The 22,510-nt window shown below is 43.4% G+C and overlaps 3 protein-coding genes across 3 annotated transcripts; 1 reads left to right on the top strand and 2 right to left on the bottom strand.

The window, feature by feature from the left end:
* Nucleotides 1-88: 88 nt before the first annotated feature.
* On the bottom strand, nt 89-2,429 carry rhno1 (RAD9-HUS1-RAD1 interacting nuclear orphan 1; the record flags this gene model as incomplete). Its single annotated transcript, XM_079263114.1, has 3 exons — nt 2,413-2,429; nt 2,071-2,258; nt 89-829 (listed from the first exon to the last, which is right to left on the bottom strand). The coding sequence occupies exons 2-3, from the start codon at nt 2,233-2,235 to the stop codon at nt 89-91; spliced, it is 906 nt and encodes a 301-aa protein (XP_079119240.1). The 5' UTR covers nt 2,236-2,258; nt 2,413-2,429.
* Nucleotides 2,430-4,596: 2,167 nt separating this feature from the next.
* foxm1 (forkhead box M1) lies at nt 4,597-9,003 on the top strand (the record flags this gene model as incomplete). Its single annotated transcript, XM_079263216.1, has 7 exons — nt 4,597-4,728; nt 5,281-5,472; nt 5,581-5,709; nt 5,817-5,876; nt 6,276-6,321; nt 6,442-6,614; nt 8,221-9,003. The coding sequence occupies exons 1-7, from the start codon at nt 4,645-4,647 to the stop codon at nt 9,001-9,003; spliced, it is 1,467 nt and encodes a 488-aa protein (XP_079119342.1). The 5' UTR covers nt 4,597-4,644.
* A 1,590-nt stretch (nt 9,004-10,593) lies between these two features.
* Nucleotides 10,594-17,977, bottom strand: LOC306773323 (cystine/glutamate transporter; the record flags this gene model as incomplete). Its single annotated transcript, XM_079263113.1, has 12 exons — nt 10,594-10,658; nt 10,733-10,910; nt 10,984-11,133; nt 12,589-12,685; nt 12,763-12,866; nt 12,954-13,077; nt 13,164-13,208; nt 13,311-13,410; nt 14,577-14,702; nt 14,806-14,921; nt 15,006-15,132; nt 17,758-17,977. The coding sequence occupies 12 exons, from the start codon at nt 17,975-17,977 to the stop codon at nt 10,594-10,596; spliced, it is 1,452 nt and encodes a 483-aa protein (XP_079119239.1).
* Nucleotides 17,978-22,510: the final 4,533 nt, after the last annotated feature.

The raw sequence follows: 22,510 nt of genomic DNA, 5'->3' as shown, positions 1-22,510 counted from the left end.
TGTAGTTTTTAACTTTCTTCATATAATATTTCTTAAAAGGACCGGGCTGGGTCTGAATATAAAGATTGCCTCTGATTAACAACATAATTTAAGAATTAGTTATGCTATGAATTTGTGTAGCTGACTCAGAAAGATGTCCCCTCTCCTTTAAGATCAACATCAAACCCCTTCTCCTCCTCCATGTCACCTTCACCCCATAATCCCTCTCTGGAGTGTCAGCAACCAAAGTATCAGGTGGTTGATAACAGGGTGGTGAACATGACTGAGCCAGCAGAAAATGTACAGGAGAGGAAGGACAACTGCTCTCTTTATGCCTTATTTTTGGAGTGTCCACATCAGATGGTGGGTCAACACTGCTGACCTCAGTGGTACTAAACTTACTGGAGGAAGGTGTTGAAGCGCCATCTGCTGGAATTCTGCACATTTCAGTGGTTTTTATAGACGGCATTTCAGATAGTTCCAAACCTCTGTGGGAAGCAGCAGTAGTAAACGTTTCAGTGTTCCTTTCTCTGCTTTTTACCAACTGTCTCTTTGCTGCGTCTGTGCACGGTCTTGAAAGTGTCCTTTCATTTTGACGTGGTCCCTGTGGTTGGTTTCTGACATCAGACACAACAGCACATTCTGCACCCTTATTTGTGCGAGCCCTCTTTGGCTTATGGCACTGGTCTTTTGGTCCAGTTCTAAATGATAATGAAGGGAATTTGCACACGCTGGTTTTTCTGGACAGCTGACTGCAGCTGTCAAGGATGCTTGTGGCCGACTGGCATCGCCTTCTCCCTCTTCTCACAGGAGGAGCAGGTGCAACTGTGCAGCTGAATTGGGGGTTTACCTGAAAAGTTCAAAGCGCAGTTAAACATAATTTATTGCATTGACGTCCATCACCAAAGATCACATTGGGGCACTGCATGAAGATTTAACTGATGCATGGACATATCTCAATAGGCAATGCCTGGTAGGGTGTAGGCCTGGGCGATTAAATCTGGAGACTTTTTTTGTTAAAAGCGACTAGTGACAAATCTAGCAGCTTTTACTGGAGTTATTAGAGACTTTTCTGGTGTTTTGGCGACTGACTTGAAGGCACATATTGTTCTGCAGTTACTGTAAGGAAGGAGCAGCGGGAGCCTCTCCCGTCCTAAAGCACTCCCAGGCGGCCAGTCTCAGTCGGCTCCGGCTGCAGGTCAATGTAGAATAACTGCAGTAGGTTGTGGAAGTTCACCTAAACATAGTTTATACCATTGTCAGTGAGAACTGGCTGCATTATTTTCATATAAACGCAAACATAGTTCGGTGAGTTAAACACTGTAATATCCCTCCATCACGGGGCGTTACCATAGCAACATATTAATCAGCTGGTTCAGATCAGCCGTCTTTTAACAGGTGAATCAGAAAAAAGCGCTGCAGGCTGACAGCGGTTGTTTGGCATAAAAACTATATCGAGGCCAACATTAAACAGTTCATATAATTTAGTATATTTATTAAATGTTGTAAAAAGAAATACAGATTTGTAATAAAATTTTACTGTGTGGGACCAAAGCATAAGCAGATTAAACATCTCCGAACCATGCATTAGAAGGTTATAATGCAAGAGAACACCACAACACACAGCGTTGTTTAAACCTTACTTATATTTATCTATTCAGTTTTCATCAGTATTTGCACTTTGTCAAGACAAACTTCATGTTTATTTTTTTTCTCAAATTTGTGGAATCTTAAATACATGGTTTAAAAGCCACGGTTTAATGTTAACTATATTCATGTTGTTAAAGATAATGGATAATCGTGTTAAATAATCGAGATCTCAAATTCAGTCAAAACAATCGTGATTGTAATTTTCGCCATAATCGAGCAGCCCTAGTAGGGTGTGCACTTGTTTAACTGATAAAAATTAACCTAGTTTACCTTTTTATTTATTTTTAAAAAAAATTCTTCATTTAATTCAAGTGCCTGTCTCAAATTTAGATTTTCAAATTAAGTAGCCGAGTCCTAACACACTTATTTTGACTGCAGACCGACAATCGCGATTAAAGGGCGGAAATACTTTTAAAGAAGTCTTCCACATAAATAACTCACCCAGGAATTGAATGTAGAGCAGTTCTGTGTCTGTGTGTCTGAAAAGAAGTGTTTGGGGTTGAGAGCAGCTCGGAGCTCAGGCGCATTTTGGAGTCTGGCTCCGCCAACAGGCCGCTCCAGGAACTGCAGGGCAGGTTTGTCTGTCTTTGACACTTTACGAGGCATCAATGTGAATCATTGCCAAACGTCTGCTGGGAAAACAATAAAAAACAGCAACAAAATCCCCGCTTATAATATCTGATGTTTACCAACAGATCAAGGTAGTTTACAGTTCAAATATCAACAACAGGAAGTAATAACTTGATTGTTTTCATTCCTTAGGACAAGACTCACTTCACGTACCGTGTTGCGGGCTCTTAGTCGAAATTAAAATTTACTAATTTAAATAATCTTAGCCTAATTATAAAACATTCACTTAATTTTCTCTATATTTTCCGTCTCGTTCCTTTCAATTTCCCGGTTTTCTTTTCTTCTTCTTTGATTTTGCTCATTGCATTTCCGCCTCCCATTGGATATGATTATCGTTCTGCTATTGGTCTATTGTATACCACGTGACCAAAATGACGGAAGTAACACCCACAGCGCCAAAATTCAAACCCGTCTCTGTCTACATGTAAATAACACTAAATAAAGTTATCTTTTAAACATTACAAGTCTTAGATTGGAGATCGAATATGTACCAAGAGGTTAAATTAAAGGTCGGAGTCCAGCCACGCGGAAACATTGCGGTAATATGAAGGTCTGACCGATTTCTTTCTTTTAACTTCGCTGTTCGTTATCACAGTTAGCTTGACGTTAGCCACTTAGCTGAATATAGGTTGTAACTGTAACAGTTAAAAACAATTAAACATCTTATTAATGTAATAATATATTTATTTAATATGTATTAACCCCCGCAACCCTGAATTGGATTAAGCGGTTAGGAAAATGAATCAATGAATGATATTTCTAATCCCATTGGGTCCTCATATAACCTCAGACACGTGTGTGTTTTTTATGTTGCCAAAATTTAGAAAGAAATTTGGCCGTCGAGCCTTCAAAGCTCCATCAGACTGGAACAACTTACCTGTGTCAATCAATCAGATCCATCACTTCTCAGCAAAGCTGTATTCAGATACTTACAAACAACTTGCTGTTGCTTCTGATATGGTTGTATTCTTCTAAACAATTTGCTGTGCAATGGCCTATCACGATTGTTAATTAAATGTGTATGTCCGTGGATATACTGTACTTTTCTGGTAAATGTACCGAGGGTTGGATTTATAGGGGCGATTAGAGAGCTTGAATGCTGTGGTTATGTCTAAGTAAGGATTGTATTGTTATCTGGATCTGTCTGTCTGTGTTCAGGACCACCCCAAAAACGAGATGTATCCTCTCAATAAATGTCAAATATATTTATTTAGGAAAGTTGTGTAATTAATCACAAGGCCTACGTTTCCCGGAACATATTTCAGACTTTATTGTGTTGTTATTGTTGATGTATTGACGTGAATGAGGTGTGAACAACAACAACAACAGAACGTTGCATAATAAACGACTTTTATTCTAGAAGGCGCTTTAGTGACCTGCTGTCATAACAACCGCTGAAAGTTTCCATCGTTTTTAGCATTTCTGCGGCTAAAAAAAAGCCAAAAAAAAACAAGGTGAAGTTAGATTTATTCGGACGAGTGAAGCTGAATCGGTATGTAAAAGATGTCTGTCTTGTTTAATCTCTATAACGAAGCAGTTTTTATTCAGCTAAATTTAACAGCAATAGCGGGAAATGACCTAAACGTTTATTTACCGGTTATCTAGTTAGCGGTGTCCTGATAAGATACGATGTAGGAATAAAAAAAAAGGAGGATTTATCAAATAAATTGACTATTTAACATTTTTCCCACAGTATTGACTCAAACTGATGTACTTTTCTTACTTTTGTGCAGAATACCAGTGAAGTTGAAGGGATATTTTAGTGATTTGACCATGAGACAGAGCCCAAGGAGACCCCTGATCCTCAAAAGAAGAAAATTACCTTTCTTTCAAAATGAACCAACACCCTCCAACACACTGGACCCTCCTGGTCCACTGGGTTCTGAAGAGCCTTCAAAACCAGCTGTCTGTCAGGTCTTCCCCGATGGTATCCGCATCATGGATCACCCTTCCATGCGTGACACTCAGGTGGTTGTAATTCCCAAAACAGCAGACTTGCAGAGTGTCATTGGAGCCCTCACTGCTAAAGGCAAAGAGTGTGGTCCCCAGGGCCCAAACAAGTTCATCCTTCTGAGTGAGGACAGTGGATCTCTCAGCCAGGCTGCTGCTGAGAGGGAATCTGGTTCCAGGACTGCAGCTGGACCAGCAGTGAGAAAAGGACCTTTAAACAACTCTCCTGAAGCTAAACCTCTCAGTGGAATCAAACCATGTATGGAATCCTTCCTACAGTCATGCTTCAGGATCTGCTTTTACCTTGATGATTTCTTGTGTTGTTCCCTTTAATCCATTTCATATCATGTTTTTTTTTTTCTCTCTCCAGTAACTAAAGCTGCCAGTTGCAGCCGTTTAGATGACAGCCTCACCAACATCCAGTGGCTGGGTAAAATGAGCACATGCGCCTTAGAAGCAGATGCTGCGAAGAAGATGAGCAACAAGGAGAACCAGATTCAAACATCGGAGACCTCACAGGTCAGCTGCTGTCTCTGGGCTCCAACTTGGGGTTTTTCCTGTTGACACATGCTTGTGTGACAGAAATACTGACCTCAGACCAGTCGGAGAGCATCCATGAAGCAGTCTGTCTCGTAAAATGTCACCGCAGAGTGATTTACAATAATGACCACTGAGGAAGTCCTGTCGTGGAAGCAGTCTGTGTCTGCTATTAAAATGCAACAATACTGCTGGGTTTAACTTAGTAGCTTACATTTTTTAGAGCAAATAAATATTCAAACCAAAAAAAGAAAAATAAAGTTATTTTTTTTTGCTGACATAGAAGCAAAAAGGAAATTCCTGCTTGAGTTGCACAGATTTCACACCGGTTTGACAGCTGGGATGTGAAATTTCCCAAACATAGCCATATGTTTGCTTCACACGCAGACAGATTAGGATCTTTTCTCTTTTTTCAGGCCAGGTTGCTTGAAAATAACAGAACATACAAGTTTTTTATTTACCCCCCACACACAGATTTACCTTTAGCTCAAATGTGCTGTCTTGTTTACTTGGTGTGTGTGTGTGTGTTTGCAGGCACGCAGCATGTATGCCAATGCAGAAAGCGTCCAGCAGCTGGCGCTGGAGAGGCCACCGTACTCCTACATGGCCATGATCCAGTTTGCAATAAACAGCAGGCCGAACAGGAAGATGACGCTGAAGGAGATTTACTTGTGGATTGAGGATAATTTCCCTTACTACAGAGAAGTGGCCAAGCCCGGATGGAAGGTGACTCAGCGCTGCTTTAACGCCCTCATTCGCAGGCTGTTTGTTGAGCGATCAGTTGCGTTTGGCTGAAAAGTGACCTGAAGACGACTTGCTTATTTCTAAACGCAGAACTCCATCCGCCACAACCTTTCTCTGCACGACATGTTCGTTCGGGAGGCGTCTCCGGATGGGAAACTCTTTTTCTGGACTATCCATCCCGATGCCAACCGCTGCCTCACGCTCGATCAGGTGTATAAGGTGAGAGCAGAAACACATTGACTGTGAAACAGCGCCCCGCATCACTTGTTTTAATATTCACCATGAAGGTTTTGTGCTCCTTCTCACTTCACATCCCCTGTTTGTAGACCGGTTCTGACGCAATGGCAGCTCCTGCTTCTGGGCCTATGCATTTATTTCCACACCAAGTAAGCCTGACCCCCCCTTTTTGTTTCAGTTCTCCAACTAATTCCCCTTCAATCAGAGAGCAGGAAGCTGAAAGAGACCGAAAAGCCAGAACATAAATAGCACGGCGTACCTGTGTGTTAACCGATGTTTTCCTAGACAGAGAGGGTAGCTGCACCTGGAGGTCAAAGGTCTTTTTATTGCAGGACGATGTGATGTAAAGAGAGAGGCTGAGGTTGCAGTCAGAGGCTAGTGAGCTGTGAAGCCTGATAATAATCATTTAAAGCTACACACTCCTCTGTAGGGACAGTCATGAAAGGTGAAGCAGTGGACAGAGCTGAGCGTGCACGTCCCAGATGTCGTGTGAACGCAGTGTGTCTGCCTCCGGGGGGGTACTCTGACAGTCTACGCTTTCTTTACAGCAACAGAAGAGGATGACTATGGATGCAAGAAAAACGCCAGCTTCAGGTGAGTTACAGAGACTTTTGGAAAGCGTGAAACATGGGAGAGATGGCAAACGAAGCAAAGTCTCACTAACTGAGTTCTGGTTTAAACCGTGGTGTGTTTGTTGGTCTCTTCTGAGTCCAGAGAGGAGGATGAAACCTCTTCTGCCTCGAACCGAGTCCTACTTGGTTCCCATCCAGCTCCCCGTCGCCTCCTCGGTGTATCTGCCGACCTCGTCCGCCTCCTTCACCCCCGCTTGCTCCCAGCAGAAGCAGAAGACTTCCAGAGGAGCCAAAAGAGTCCGCATAGCACCTAAGGTAAAGCTTTGTATGTGGAGATGTGATGGTTATAGACTCCTTTGGAGAATTATTCTAAGAGAAATAATCAGGATTTTTACAGTTAAAAACAGCAAAATAAATGAATGTTCCTCATAAGCCTTTAAGTTTGATTTATTTCTATATTTTGATGTAAATGTAATAAAATGTAGCAGCAAAAATAAAGTAACCAAATAGTCCAGTTCTAACTAAATCTCTGCTCTGTAAAGAATAATAAAAAGGCAGAAAAAGGCAGCAGGACTTCTACCTGGAAACGACTTTATAATAATGTTTCTGGACATTTGTTTAGAAAGCAGCTGCAGCATCTTTGACTCCCAGTTGTCAGCAGAGCAGCTGCTGGTTGGAACATAAGTTATGCTGGTACACTGGAGACAGAAAAAGATGCAGATGAAATGAAAGACAGTCTCTTCTACCACCCACCGCACACTGACAAGAGGAAGAAAAAGGCTCTGGCACGGAGCTGAATATGTTTGAGCAGCAAAACGAATAAATGCTCTTTCAGGGTTTTTACATTAAAAGTCTAAAAATGTCTAAAGTTCAGAACTTTCAAGTCCTTTAAAAGTTCAGTTCAGTTGAGCTGTATTTATGTGACGCTGCAGCATAACAACGTCGTGTCAGGGCTTTACACACACAGGAAGCGACAGTGGGAAGGAAAACTCCTCCAGCAGAACCAGCTCAGAGACGGCGGCCGTCTGCCGTCTTAAAATGACCCAGATTTTCATTTCATTTAGTCAAGTCTAAATGGTCTTTACTTCCAGACGCCCCTTTGCTTTGTTGCAGTTTGGAAACGGTGTGATACTCTCCAGTAGTTTTCATGTAAACATGTTTTTTTTTACCTTCCCAGGAGGCGTCAGAGTAAACGTAGTCCCACACTGATGATGACTCATGCAGAGTCAGCAACTCTTCCTCTCCTGTACTTTCCTCTCTAACTCACACAGAAGGACAACAACACAGACTGGAACACGTAAAAGTCATGTTCTTGGTTCTGTGTGTGAGTTGCGCTGACACCCCCCCCCCCTCCATCCATCCTGCATCCTACCTGACCTGTCAGCCTCCTCCAGCCAGCAGAAGACGATCTCACCATGAATCTTGTTTTGTCTTCCTCTCTTTTATCCTTCTTGGTTTACTTTGCTGAATCAGCGACGTTGTGTGTTCAGAACAGTCGGTGTGTTTTCCAGCATGAGGTGAAACTCTGCTGCAGCGTTTCGCAGCGTCCCGGATGTAAAAGTCGTACAGTGTTGGTTTCTCAGCCTCAGGACGCTGCTGGGCAGCAGCGGCTCTAGAAATGCACATGATAGACGTCACTGTGTCATCAAACACGTCTGGAACGTAAAGTTTTAAGGTCAGAAAGTTACAGAATGTGTCTTTAAAAGAAGGCGACGATACTGAGAAATAGTTCCCATGCATTTATTATGGCTTTAATACGATGAATAACTGTGAAATGCAGTGATGATGCTGTGTCTGGAACAGGAAATGACAAACAGAGTGTTGGATCTTTCCTTTAGAGAAGCTGGCCATGAACTTCCTCCATGTCGTCATTCCAGATGTGTGTTCAGAAAGTTCTCAGATGTGCTTCTGTGTCTGGCAGGTGGCGCAGAGCAACATCCCAGCTGCGAGCGGATCTCCTCAGACCAACCAAGACCTGAAGATGGAGGTGAAGCAGGAACCTGGATGTGCTCCGATTAAGCGCGTGACTCCCAACCCCCCCCCAGAGAGACGAGCCAGCAGCTCTCGCCGCAAACAGCGCCTGGTTCACTCTGTGCACGAGGAGCCCCTCCTCGTCTGCCCTGAGAATACTTTCTTTGACTCCGGCATGGCGTCTGATGCGTCTACCTTCCATGACGTGCGAGATTCGGAGCTGGAGGAGCAGCAGCGCGTGCAGGACAGCCCTGACCGGGAGTTTTCCTTCAAGACCCCCGTTAAAGGCAGCAGCCAACTGACCTCCTCCACCCCCAGCAAGCCTCCCCTGAATGTTGCCGTGGAGCCCTGGAAGGTGACCCCAGTTGGGAAAGGGACCCAAACCATTCTGGAAGTCAGTCCTATTCGCACACCTGGTGGTCCTGCAGTGACCCCCCGACACGACTACACCCCTTTCAGCTTCAGCAACACGCCCTTCAAAGACCTGCCTCTGTTCAGCTCGCCCAGGGAGCTGCTCACGCCCGCTCCCACCCGAGCCTCCACGCCAGCAGCCTCCCCCCTCGAACACCTCCCTGGGACCGCCAACCGCTCCGTCGCCGAGGGGCTCGTCCTGGACACCATGAACGACAGCCTGAGCAAGATCCTGGTGGACATCAGCTTCTCGGGTCTGGACGACGAGGACCTGGAAACCGCCAACATCAGCTGGTCCGACTTCCTCAATCAGTTCAAGTAAGCTGAAGCGGGCGTCGTGGTCGGGCGGCTGATTGGTCCAAACACTACAGGCGAGAAGGCGGGCCGTGAAAAGGCAAAGCAGAAGCAAACTGAGGCGGAAAGTCTGAGAACATCTGATGACAGCTGAGTCGGCAAACGGAGCGCTGCGTTGGAGACGTTTTAAAGTTTTATAACCATCTGTCTGGAGGAGCGTGGTGGAAGATTTACTCTGCTTCACTGTAATCTGATTACTTCAGGAGTCAAGTGTGGGAAGAGTCCAAACACTCACCACTACAGCCAGCTGATGCCGCCATCTTTGTAGTTCTTTTGCCATTCAGACTCATTTATTTGGACACTTTTTTTGACCTTGGCGTCTTTTTTCTAGCAAGTCTCCCAAAGAGGAGCGGGAGGGCTTATCCTTCTCCAGATCTGGATCATTCCGGTTTGATGTTTCTGGCGGCCATGTGGCGTCCACCCGCATCAGAGGCTTTAGTTTTAGCAACCAGGTGAAAGAAAACCCCACGGCTTCCTGTTTTGCCTCACCACTTCTCCCCGTCTGTCGACGAGTAATGCATGAGAAGAGAAATGTTTCTATTTGTTGATTTGCACATATTTTAATATATGATTGACAGTTTTCTATCTATAAATGTTGAAGACGTGATGTCCTCTGATCAGCTAGCAAGGAACCAGCGTGTAGACTTCGTAACAAAATACTTCACCTAGTACTAACAGCAATAGAGTTGTTTGTGTAGCAGTCGTCCTCATCGCCTCTTTTCACCCTGTTTTATCAGTAAATGTGCCGGTGTCACCGTTAGGACGCTCTCTGCCCGCACAGGGAGTCTTTTTAGGCAGTGGCTTGATGTTAGAAGCACGTTTTTACACCTGAGGGAAGAACCTTCTAAGCCTTTATGTAACCGGCACCGCTGCATGTTTTTTATCCAGGAAGCACCAGCAGGTAAAATGTCTGACTGTCGGCTTGTTTCTTTGTCCGTTCCCACAGACGCTGCATAATAATGTATGACCACAATGAGTCCGTGGGGTTAGACAGCGTTTTGTCTCGTGCATGTCAGCTTATCGGGGATGGATGGCGTGAGACTGGAAAGCTGCCGTTTCCAGCTTGTGCACTTCTGTTTCCTGAAGTTGTTACTGAAATATTTCTTGGTTCTTCATAACAAAAAAACATCAGGAGCTCATTAAGTCGTGTCTTTAACTATAAATCCCTTTGAATCTGATGTACTCAGATTACATTTAAACAGTTGTACCAAAACGATGAGGTGTGATTTCTACACGTGTTTTCTGTCTGGAAAACTGCCCCACTGTTATCGCTATTTATGTTTGAATAAAAGGATAAACAATTAGATTGTCTCTGATCAAACAGGGTTTTATTCATTCTTATAAAACAGTAAAAATATTCCCGTCTTGAAAAAAACATTTATAAAAGTTTAAAAACGTCACTTGTGGCTATTTTAGCAGTAAAACATCCAGCTTTTCATCCACTTGCCTCAAGTATCTTCTCTAAAAACTATCTAAAAAGTGTTTCACTATGAAATGAATAGTTTCAGTAAATCTTCCTAAACTTTTAGACTTTACATCCATGGAGTCTGTAGGTTTTTCAGTACGTCTGGACTTCCTGTTCAGCCACTTCCAGCAGGATCTGCACCTTTTTGCTGCAGTAGTCTGGAAACATAATATTCCACTGAATCATGGACATTATTGTAAAAGGATTGTTTGCAGGTGTGGATTCAGCTTACTGAACACGTGTCTCCATCTGCGGGGCAGCCGGAAGCGGTAAACGGTCACATAGTAAACTGGCACCCCAGTCAGAGTCAGAGCGCAGCTTTTCCCGGTGTTCCAGGGGTCGGAGTAAAGCGACAGGCCCACGATGAAGAAGCAAACCACGGTGAAGACGATCGCCATCACCAGGGGCACCTTTAGGTGAGGAAGCGGTTAGTTTTGGTGCGATGGAGGAAATATTCCAGGTGATTCGGAGTGATGTGCTAACCTTAAAAGGCCTCGGGTGGAGAGGGAAGCGGTATCTGTGGATGAGCATCCCCGTGGTTGCCAAGGCGATGAAGAACCAGCGAGAAAAGGAGGCAAAGTTGATGAGCTGGTAGATCTCCCCGGTGACGAGCATCAACACCACCAGAGGATACTGGAGACAGAGAGGCAGCTTCCATCACACACCATGTCTTCCATCCCCTCATCTTTACTGACATTTCTAAACGTTACAGGTTGTAAAAAGCAGAAGGACTCAGAGACTGTTCAGCCCAGAGGGGAAAGCAGCCATGCATAAACAAGACTAAATATGGACAACAAACAAATACAAAACATGCAGAGATATAAAATAAAAGCTTTGTTATTTACTGTTGTGAATATACAGAGCCCCAAGTTTCCCTTTCAGTCTGAGATGTTCTGGTCTTTTTTCACATCGGTGCCAGTACAGAGCTACGTTCCCATTTTCTGTTCTGTTCATCAACCCGATCTTTTTACCAGTAAGAGCAATTATTTATATTCTAACTGAAGATATCAATTATTTATACTGATGAAAATTATATCATAAATTCACAAAAGCTGACATTTTAGTAGCAATAAAGTTTAGAAGCCTATGCAGAAGTGCATAAAGCTGCAGTTCCCGCTTCATCCACTAGGGGCTCCATAGCAGAGTGAATTCCCATAGACTCCCATGTTAAAAAGACCAACTTCACAGCAAAAATGAACATGTTTACAGCAGAAATAAACATGTTTACAGCCTGGTACTAAAACATTTTAGGTTTAATAGGTCAAGTTTACCATGAAAACTGTGGGGGGAGTGATTTTTTTTCATCTCAAAATATGTAATATTTAGGGGCGTGTCCTTTTGACTGACAGGTACCCGGTATAAAGCTACAAGATAGGTGGAATGTAGAATAACCTCTAACAGCATTTTAGCCATACCCTGCTTACCACTGTTAGCTGGTCAGCTCTGGGTTAGCTCGGTTAGCTCTTAGCCATAGGAAGGTCACAGCCCCCTCAGCTCCACCTCTTTGCCCATTTTTGTTTTTTCCAGGAGAGACGACTCGTGTGACGCTGCCAAGATGGCGACGGTAGGAACCGCCCAATGAGCCCTTCCAAATCCTTCGTCATGGAGGCTTCGTTCTTCCTGGTTTTAACCTAAGAAAATGGACTGTGAACCACCTTGAGTGGTCACCATGAGTTTTTACCTAATTATATTAATATATTATATAATATATTAATATATTTACGTCATAATTTCTCCTCAGGTGAAGATTTACTTTCATTGACTTTCAAAGACAACGTTATTACTTTTTTATTATATTGAAATCACCGTATTTCAATTTATTACCTAATTTATTTAAATCATTGCAACGCTGTCCCCTTCCCTCATTCTGATTATTGACACCAGCTCATCATCCTCCCCTGCACACAGCCCTATATGTGTCCCAGGCTTCTCTCTCCAAGTGGTTTCACCGCTCAGATTGCAGTCATCACTGCTCACCGGCTTGCAAATGAAAAGAGCCTCGTCTCCCACCGTGTAGACAACCAGTAAGACTTTTTGACCTGTGATCTCTTCTTGTTCACTTTAACATGTAATAAATGAGTACTTCACCAGGAACAGAACTGCAGGTAAAGGTGTGTGTCTGCGGATGTGAATCATGGAAAAGATCTTTGGCCAGTGGCCCTCCCTGGCCCCAACAAACAGCATCCTGCAACACACAACTCTCTTTAAGTCGACGCTCTACAAAATCAACAAAAAGATGCTCCCTTTTGCCCCTAACATTACCTGGGTGCCCCAAAGAAGCCCCCGTTAAGCGCTCCGAGGCAAGACAAGGCCACCAGAATGGGTATTAGAGAAGAAAGTCCCTGAAGAGCTCGGTTGGCAAACGTCTGCAGACACAAACACAAACTGAGACTCAGTGTTCTGACATGCTTCCTCTGATTTGGACTTCTGGTGTAATGGCCTGCAGCACGGACCACAGCAACAGCATCCGACTGCAGCAGCTCAGCGGGGGTCATCATGGTGTAGTAGGCCACATTTACAAACACATAGAAGAACGTTACAGTCACCATGGAGAAGATTATCGCCAGCGGGATGTTTCTGATGAGAAAGCATTCACACACAGACAGAACAGGCCTCAGCGAGATTGTCAGGAATGAACTGGCTTTGGAGCAGATGTTAGATACCTGTTTGGGTTTATGACCTCCTCTGTGACAAAGTTCAGATAAAACCTGAAGAAAAAAAAAAAAAAAACCTGAAGAAAAAGGAACAGAAGCGCTGACAGATAACGCCATTGGTAACCATGATGGTGCGTGGACCGTGCAGCTGCTTACCATCCACCATAAGCATAAAGACCATTGTAGAAGGCCAGAGGCAGCTTGTCCAGTGTCAGCGAGTCGATCTCAAAGCCGTTCTGGAAATTTTCTGTCTTTCCTGTGAAGAAAAGATAATAAAAGGGTTCAGATGCATATAACATAGATATTTGTCTCTAGACTAAAAATAAACCTTTTATGTTTCAGTTTTTATTTTTTAGCATTTCAGTTTTGCCTGTATATTTTAAATGCATGGAAATACAACTAAGATTACAGAAACGCTGAAAAATGTACATGTCTAATACAAAATGATGTGAAAAGCTGTGGAAATACATCATATTTGAAGTTTTTCATTTCATTTAATCTCATTTCATATGTAAGTGGATACCAGCGTCTGCTACATGACTGTAGAATAGAATAGAAAAATAATGTGGAAAAAAACAAATATTTTAAGAAAACTTTTATTTAAAAGGAAAAAAAAAATAGTTTAATTAAAGATTAAAGCAGTTACTACTGTCAATTTATCGCGTACTGTGTTCATGACTACATGTTGGCCTAGAGGTTTAAGAAGTCCACGTCCCTGGACCGTCAATGGTGAACCACTGTGGGCCCTTAACCCAGCTGACATCAATAAGGTATATAAATAAATAGTTTTATGACACACTGCACAGGAACACAGTGGTTAAATACAAGAATCTTGAAAGAATAATAACAGTAAACTTTTATTATTTCTGAGGCTCAATTATGCTAGGCACAGAAGACGGATATGCAGACGTATAATTTGGTCCATTTTCCAGGGGATTTGCTATCCACCACTTGACACGGCAAACGGAGCAATACCACTGGAAACTGCGGGGGCAGTGATGAATTGTCTAGCTGACACACAAACAGTGAAAGGAGCAAACCAGAGAAGAAGATAACGCAGATAATAAGATGCAGAGCAAGTTGAGAACAGCAAAAATCTTTGTAGTTTTTTTGGGTTTTATTCTTCTCCGTCCTCCGGTGCTTTCGGACAGCCCTGACCTGTCATAGCGATTCATTATCAGCTGATGTCAAAATGTAGAAGCAAACTGTGAACTCAGCACTGCCCCCTATTGGATGAGTCTTACCAACCATGGCAATGTAAAAGACACATGGAAGTACGAGGATGGCGACGTATGATAATGTTTGATACTGATGTCCCCATTTACTTATGAAAAGGAGAAAATTAGCTTTTAGATTTATTTTTCTGATGGATTATTGATGGATTTATTTTGTACTGTAAAGTTACAATTAGAATATTCCCACCTTTGGCCAGTGCAATGATCCCAGGGATGATGATGAGAACCAGCGCAAACATCTTGATGAAGGTCAAGGTGACCTGCGTGCGGGAGGCCATGCTCACGCTCCAGCAGTTAATAGCAACAACAAATGCTGCACAGACACAAAACATTGCTCTGAAAAATTCATACAGAGTAGATGAAATAACATTGCTTATTTAAAGCAGAGGTAAGAAAAGAAAAAAGAAAACACTCACTCACTCCGAGGATACTAACGAGTTTGATTAGCACCACGGGAGCAGCACAAGGTGCAAAAAATGGCTCCACCACATAACGTCCAAAAGCCAGGGACACGTATGAAGCCACAGCTGGTCTGTAGAAGGAAAACCTGCTGTAAAGCTTTGGGAATTGATCAAACAAGTTTAATATCTCCAGAATCCCCTCAATGATCCTTTACCTGATGAATATGAACTCAACCCACAGTCGAAGGAAAGCAGGGAGAGGCCCCAGTGTCTCCAGCAGATAGGTGTAGTGACCCCCGGATTTGGTAAAACTGGTGCCTAGCTCAGCGTAACATAGTGCACCTTACAGAGCAGAGAAAGAGAGAGTGTGTGTAAGATTTCATTTGCACCAATCCTGCATGTTAGCTGATCACTGACACATCACTGTTGGGAGGCAGCCAAGCGGCAACCAAGAACAAAGTAGTCTGTAAAAGTACCATATAGGCTAATTGTTTTTTATTTTTTATATTTATATTTATAATTAATTAATTTAGAAGAAATTTATTCTAGAAATTTTGCCTATTTGGGGGGGTATTTGATTGAAAGGCACCTGATTTCCCACTTCAAGAAGGCAGCTTGTAGCAGCTTGTTTTTAGCCGGCTAACAGCGTGGTTTAGCTTTAGCCCGTCTGCCTCCATTAGCTGGTTAGCTCCAGGTTAGCTCAGTTAGCTTTTAGCTACAGGCAGGTCAGAGTTTGATAGATGTCATTCATCCACCCCACACTCACAGCCTCCCTCTCTTGGCCCATTTTGGTTATTTTTTAGAAGTGACAGCACTAGTGACACTGCCAAGATGGTGACGGTGGGAACCGCCCAAGGAGCTTCATTTCAAACAAGTTTCTTGTAAGAGGTTTCTGGCCCTGTGAAGGGCCATCAAGCCTTTAATGCACATGTAGCTCAGATTGCATAAAAATATCCAGACCTGCAGACATGTCAGCATATTCACACATCACCAAACTGGATCACAGAGAAATGAGCCAATGCAGTCTGATATCATCATGACTCACACTGTTTTACATTACATGCTTTCCAGATTTGTATGCATTCCTACATGGAGACGTTTTGTTTTGGGAAATGTTCAGCTGGGCAAAGTACAGACCTGCTATTCACGTAGATGTTATATTGACACATATCTCCTACCTATACACCACCTGAAGGCTGGTGGCATCTGACAGCATGGTGTCAGATACCACAGCATGCCTTCATAAGGTCTAGTGGAGTCTGAAACCTGACAAGGTGAGAAAATGGAGACTTATTAAATATTATCCATGTTGATTTTATGTTATGGTTGATTGTTGTATAATATCTCCAGTAAATGAATTATATTCCTGTGTTCTTTGCTTTTTTCTTCAGTGCTTTGTTTGCTTTTAGGCTATGAGTGAATGTTAAATCATTGAACAAAAACTGGACAAATTACAACCTTGTGTTTACAAGTCTTTACATTAAAATTCAGGCGAAATGAGACGCAGTTACACACCATGTGGGTAACAAATGCAGGGCAGCGTTTTCATGGTGCACACATCAAGCATTACTATTGTTTTGTCAGATAAACAGTCTACAATCATACATGTGCACCACCACACCATCTTCTCTGCTAGTTTTTCCAGTCAGCTCGTGTCTTGTCTTGTTTACTGGGTTGCATTCCAACAAAAACATTTCTTGTGAAACAATATTCCTATTGTTGTGCCAGTGTTTGGGTTGCCACCACTGCCAAACTGTGACAACCTGGCCTCCCATGGACCCAGCAGACTTCAGTGCTTATGAGGAGGCTATTACGAAGGTGCACCTGGCCAAAAGGTGTTCATAGAATGGTACAACGAGGCCTTGTCCAATCCTTTTACAGATTTTTGTGGATCTGTTGACTGCCAAATCCTGGTACCTCGCAACTCCAGGTGCGGCTGAAGTGTTGGCAGAGGTTAAGGAGGACTTTTAATGCTTTATTTAAAGTCTACTGATTATCCAGTCCCAAGTCCATCCCTGTCTCGGGTTTCAGCGTTCAACCATCCAGTTCTCCGTCTACCTGACCTCCGTCTCAGCTGCCCCAGCCTGTATGCAGTGCCCCAGCCTCCCATGTTGTATCCCAGTCCATGTCACTGATGCTGCAAAAGCCTTGCTATTGCTCCTTCTCCAAAGACGTCCCGAAAGGGATGCTCTTTACCCAGCTCACGACAAGGACGATCCTCATCTAGCTAAAGTTCCTGTTTCTAACAGTGTCCCAGGAGGGGATGCGGCTGGGGAGGTCGCTCCTCCTCCAACCTTGGCTCCTGCTCATGTGCCTGAGGGGATTGCTGCTCCCTTGGTGTCCTGTATCTTGTCGCTGTCTCTCCTCCTTCGTCTCTGGTTATCAACCCTTGGTGGACTTGTATTGTTGACCTCTCTGGGTGCCGTGCCTCGCCAGCCCCCGGGCCATCCTGCAGAGATCCAGCACCTGTTGTCATGGCCTCCCAGCCATCCTTCAGGCCACCCTCCAGGGATCTGCCCACTGGACAGTTCTTTTAGGTCTGGATTTCTGGTCTTCTTTGCCAGTTCGAGTCAGATCATGTCTTTTTTTTCCTGAGTTGCATTCCATTCCAGTAATTCCTATTTCACAGTATTCCTGCTCTTGTGTCTGTGTTTGGGTCCTCTCCACCACCACACTGTGACAATTCAAGCCCTTTTATGTCCTTTTAATGTGTGCTTCGTGTATCCTTTTTGAAATTTAAGGCCATGAACCTGTTTCAGCCATCATTCTCATTAGTTCAGGTATGCTGTACTGAAATGAAGTAGCTATGTGTCATGCTAAACCTTTAAACAATAATACAAAATTAGTTTTGTAAAACTAAAAATCTAGCAATTGCACTTCAAACTTGACAACATATGCATGAATATTCAGTTTAAAGAAGCATGAATAACTTTTGATTCAGATGGAATACAGAGTCAGACTTCTTACCAAACAAGGAGAGGATGCCACACAATGCCCACACCAGCAGAGAGAGCCCCACACTGCCGCTGTTCATCAACACCCCCTTCGGTGCGATGAAGATCCCACTGCCCACCACGGTCCCGATGATGAAGGACACAGCAGGCAGCAGACCGATCTCCCTCCGCAGGTGCACCACCTCATCATCTGTCTTCTTATCTTTCTCTTCCTTTACCTGCAATCCCTCCATTCCTCTGCAACTGTGGGTGAAAGAGTGAATGTGCGTGAAGCGGCTGTGGAAGCAAACAGCTTCACCCTTTCTCCCCCTCTCCCCACTTGTTTTTCTCCACTCATTGGCTCTTTCCCCACCCGCCCAGCTTGCAGGGAACAAAGCCAGCACTCCGATGAGCTTCAGCAAGTAATTACAGCAGTTTAAATGCTCCACACTTTCCTGTAGCATACAGTTTGTCTGAGCACATGGGCTCTTATGTGTGTACAGCTTGACAGAGGGCTTTTGGGCTGAAAGGGGTAAAAGGGAAAGGGTGTTGTTGAAGCAGCTGCACCGACGGCAGGAGGGCCACTTCTACCAAAGTTCACACAGTCTGACATTTTAATCTTGTCCCGACACAAAGCTTCGCTTTCTTCATTCACAAAGAATATAAATTATTCTTCAGCTGAAGCATAAAACATAGATGGACTTTTCAGCTGAGATCAAACGGACTGAGATCAGTTCAGAGCGAGAAACAAGAAGGCAAAGATCACAGCAACCATTTGATTAGCTTGTTTTTCCATCTTTTCACTTGACTGATTGCTGTATGGATGTCAGCCTCACTTCATCAACAGAAGCCGTGCTTGTTAACATTCCTCTGCACAGTACACACCAAGAAGTTCCTTCTGTCAAGAGCTACACTGTGTGCATAAGCAGAGGTTTGAAGATAAGACAGATTTACAGCAGGAAACAGAAATGTGTTCAAAAGTCCTACAATTTGAGACAGGTTTTGCATTTCGTTCCGGTAAAGCCCATTTTTACAAGTTTAAAGGTTTAATTAAGTATTAAATTAAATATTAGTTATGTGAAGGTGCACACTCTCTCAGGCAGTGCAGTTGTAGAGCAGAGTGAAGATGGAAGAATGGAAGGCGATCCCTGCTCAATGGGGTTCCCCAGGGATCCATCCTGGGTCATTTATTCTTTAACTCATACATGCCTTCACTTGGTGACATCATCAGGAAACACAAAATTTCCTTTCATTGCCATGTAGATGATTCTTAACGGTACCTGCCCCTAAAATCTAATGACTCAATTCAGTCACTTCTGGGTTGTCTACAGGACGTCAAGAGCTGGAAGACGAATAATTTCCTCCAGATAAATGACAAAAAAACAGAGGTAATCATTTCTGGACCACCTGAAACTAGTATTGCAATTTCTACGTAATGAGCTAATCTTCCTCTGGACGTCAAATCACATGCACGGAACCTGGGTGTCATTTTCCACTCTGAACTCTTCCTCTACACCCAGATAGGCTCTGTTGTGAAAAACAGCACTTATCAGTTAAGAACTGTTTCTCAACTCAAACCCATTCTGTCGCATAAAGAGCTGGAAAAAGTCATCCATGCCTTCATAACATCACGGCTGGACTACGGTAACTCCATCTACCTTGGACTTCCCCAGTCCTCACTGTCTCAGCTGCAGCGAGTCGAAAATGCAGCTGCAAGGCTGCTGACTGGCACCAAGAAGCGCCAGCACATCACCCCCATTCTCACTTCCATGCGTTGACTCCCCATTTCCTTTAGAATTCAATTTAAGGTTCTTTCAATGGTTTTCATGGTATTAAATGGAAAATCTGAAAATCTCACAATGGCATCCAACTGGAAACCTGTTGGTCATGAAACAGTCAGCAGAAACTATTTGCATATTTTTTCATTAGCACTTTTTTATGCCTCTATTTACCTACTAACCAGCTACAATCCTCTCTAAACCATCTCCAACTCAGCTGGTTTTTAACGCCACCACGCATCAAAAACACCATCTTGGCTTCATTCCAGCCACAGGGGACCATTATTTTTCATCTTTTCAGATACACATAGAACATTCTGCTTACTTGTTGATCTTTGGCTGCCTCTGATTGGCCATTACCAGCAATTTAAGCTCCCTGATTGGTGGAAAGTTTGACAGGAAGGGTTTTCATGATAATTTCTTGGCCAACATAGAGCCGTCTTAGCAACATAGTAGCCATAGTGTTTTATTTTTATTCAAGACTTAGATAAATCTTGGAGTTGACCATGTAAGTGACAACTCTGCGATTTCAAGGGTTAAATGCTGATCAGTAATGGCTTGATGGAAAAGAGGTGTGCAGAGCTCAAGTGTGGGAATCCAGGACGGCTGCCACCTCCACCTGAGAGCAAAACACAGACATAACCTGTCTGTCTCAGAAGCAGTGAGTTAGTAAGCAGCTAAACTCATCAAACACTTGTTCTAGATCATGCCAAACTCTCCTCCATCAGGAAAACTTGCTGTAATGAGACAATACTTTGCTAATATACCTATTAGTTTAGAGGGTTTGACGCCAGAAAACTTTTTATTATTATAATTACTTTAAAAATACATAGAGTACTTTAGATTGGATGTAATTCTCCACTCACATGCGTAAACTGGAAGTTTCTCTGGACTGTTTGCCGACTGTAAAACGCTGCTGCCAGGCTTCTGACTGGTTCATGCACTCCATCACATTCCAGCGCCACCGTCTCCTCATCCTCTTCACAGTTCATTTTAAGATGTTAGCACTCACCTATAGGGCTCTAAATGGTCAAACTTTTTTCCATTGGTGTGTCTCCAGTAGGTCCCTGAAGTCATGTGACCAGGGCCTCGGGCTGTGCCTCCCACCAGGCTGAAAACTAAGGGTGATGGAACGTAGTGTCTCCAGCACTTTGGAACTCTCTCCCATTTGTTTGCAGGCTGCTGGCTCTATGGAGCTTCTGAAAAAGCAGTTTACAACCGAGTGATAATCATAGTTTCTGTTCTTTTATTGTTCTTAGTTTTTTCTGTACGACACTTCACTGAACGCTGCAGAACTGCCTGCTGACAGAACAAAAGGACGTGAATCTATCACCCCTGTAGTGTGCACCCTCCATTGGCTTCCCGTTGCCTTTCAGGTGAAATTGAAGGTTTTATCGATTGTTTTAAAGTGTTTAAAGTCCTTGGGCCTGCCTCATCTAAGCAGGCTATTGCAGCTTTATACTCCACCCAGAGCCCTGAGGTCAGCCAATCAGCTGCCTGTTCCTAAAGCCAGGCTGAATACTAGAGCAGACAAAACCTCTCTGTGAAGATGGGAGCAAGAGCCTTTGGCTATCAGGCTCCTCTCTCATGGAACCAGCTTCCACTTTGGGTTCGGAAGGTGGACTCCATCTCTACCTTTAATGTCAAGCTGAAAACCTTCTTTTTAAACAAATCTAATAGTTATTAGACGAGCATCTCCTGGGTTGGAGTCTGCATGTACATGGCCCAACTGTCCTGGTTATGCTCTTCTGGTTGGGGGTAGTCTAGTCAATCCTTTAGTTATGCAGCTGTAGGGACGTCACCTGATGCACTGAGTACATCTTTTCTATTGCAGCTCTTCCTGCATAAAAGCTGCACTGCATGTTAACCGGTCTCTTCCTGTCCTCTCCAGCCCAACCAGTCGAGGCAGGTGGCTGCCCTCCCTGACCCGGGTTCTGCTGGTTTGGATCGAAGTCAAGATTTGATGCAATCAGTTTGTTTCTCTTGGCTTGAGTATTTATAATGAATTGGCTTGAAGTTAGGTGTCTGTAAAGTGCCCTGACTGCGACGACATTCAGAGGTGTATAATCCAGAAGCCATAAGGTAAAAGTCCTGTCTGGCAGCTGTTCCAACCAGTCACTAAACCAGCTGGATTTAGCCTGTTACTGAAAACGATTATGCAAAGGTAGCTCCAAAACCATGGCAGGACTTTTACTTTCTGGCACCTGGATTATACATCTCTGACGACATTGTTGTGAAGTGGTGTTATACAAATAAAGCTGAATTAAATTGAATTGTAGCAGCAGTCCTCCTCTGCCAGGTCCTCTCAGTTCTTGGGTCAAATTAAGTCCAGACTGTTTTCTGCCGGCCTTCAACACCGGCTTGACTTGTTACATGTTACTATTACTGATATTTTATTGGTAGTTTTTTTTTTTTAAATGGTTTTTTATTAAGTATTTTATTGTTTACTTAATTTGAGATTACTTTATCTGTGATGATTTTTGATGTTCCTTTGTTTTCTGTGATGCGGTTGTTACTCTGAAGCACTTCGGTCAGCAGGGCTGTTTAAATGGCCTATAAATACATTTTGTTTGAACTGAATTCAATATCTTGAAAAGTACTATATGAATAAAGTTTTACTTAGTTACTATGAGTGGTTTACAAGACTTTATGATGAACCACATCATGCATGATTGTGTTTCTTTTCATATTTCCAGCAGATGGCGCTCTAGGCTTTAACATGCTCTACTGTATGTTTCTCTGCTCATCATGGCTGCAGCTTGCTTTGCTTCCACCAGGAGTTGGTCTCATCTCACTCTGTTGTCTCTCTGAGGGTCAGAGCTTTCTTTCAGGTGCGTTAGGTCACATTGAGATGCTCATAATAAGTATTATAACCTCAACTCTCATTACATCAGGTGTTTGTTTTTTTTACCTGCTGCAGAAAGAAGCTTTAATTCCCACATGCAGCTCTGAATTTAGCACCTCTCACTCTGCCAGTAAAGCTGCAAATACCCATCCCAGGAGATGAGA

This window comes from Telmatherina bonti (genome assembly GCF_933228915.1).
Source record: "Telmatherina bonti genome assembly, chromosome: 23".
NCBI lineage: Eukaryota > Metazoa > Chordata > Actinopteri > Atheriniformes > Telmatherinidae > Telmatherina > Telmatherina bonti.
The sequence above is the reverse complement of the archived record's forward strand: the minus strand, read 5'-3'. Positions and strand labels throughout refer to the sequence as shown.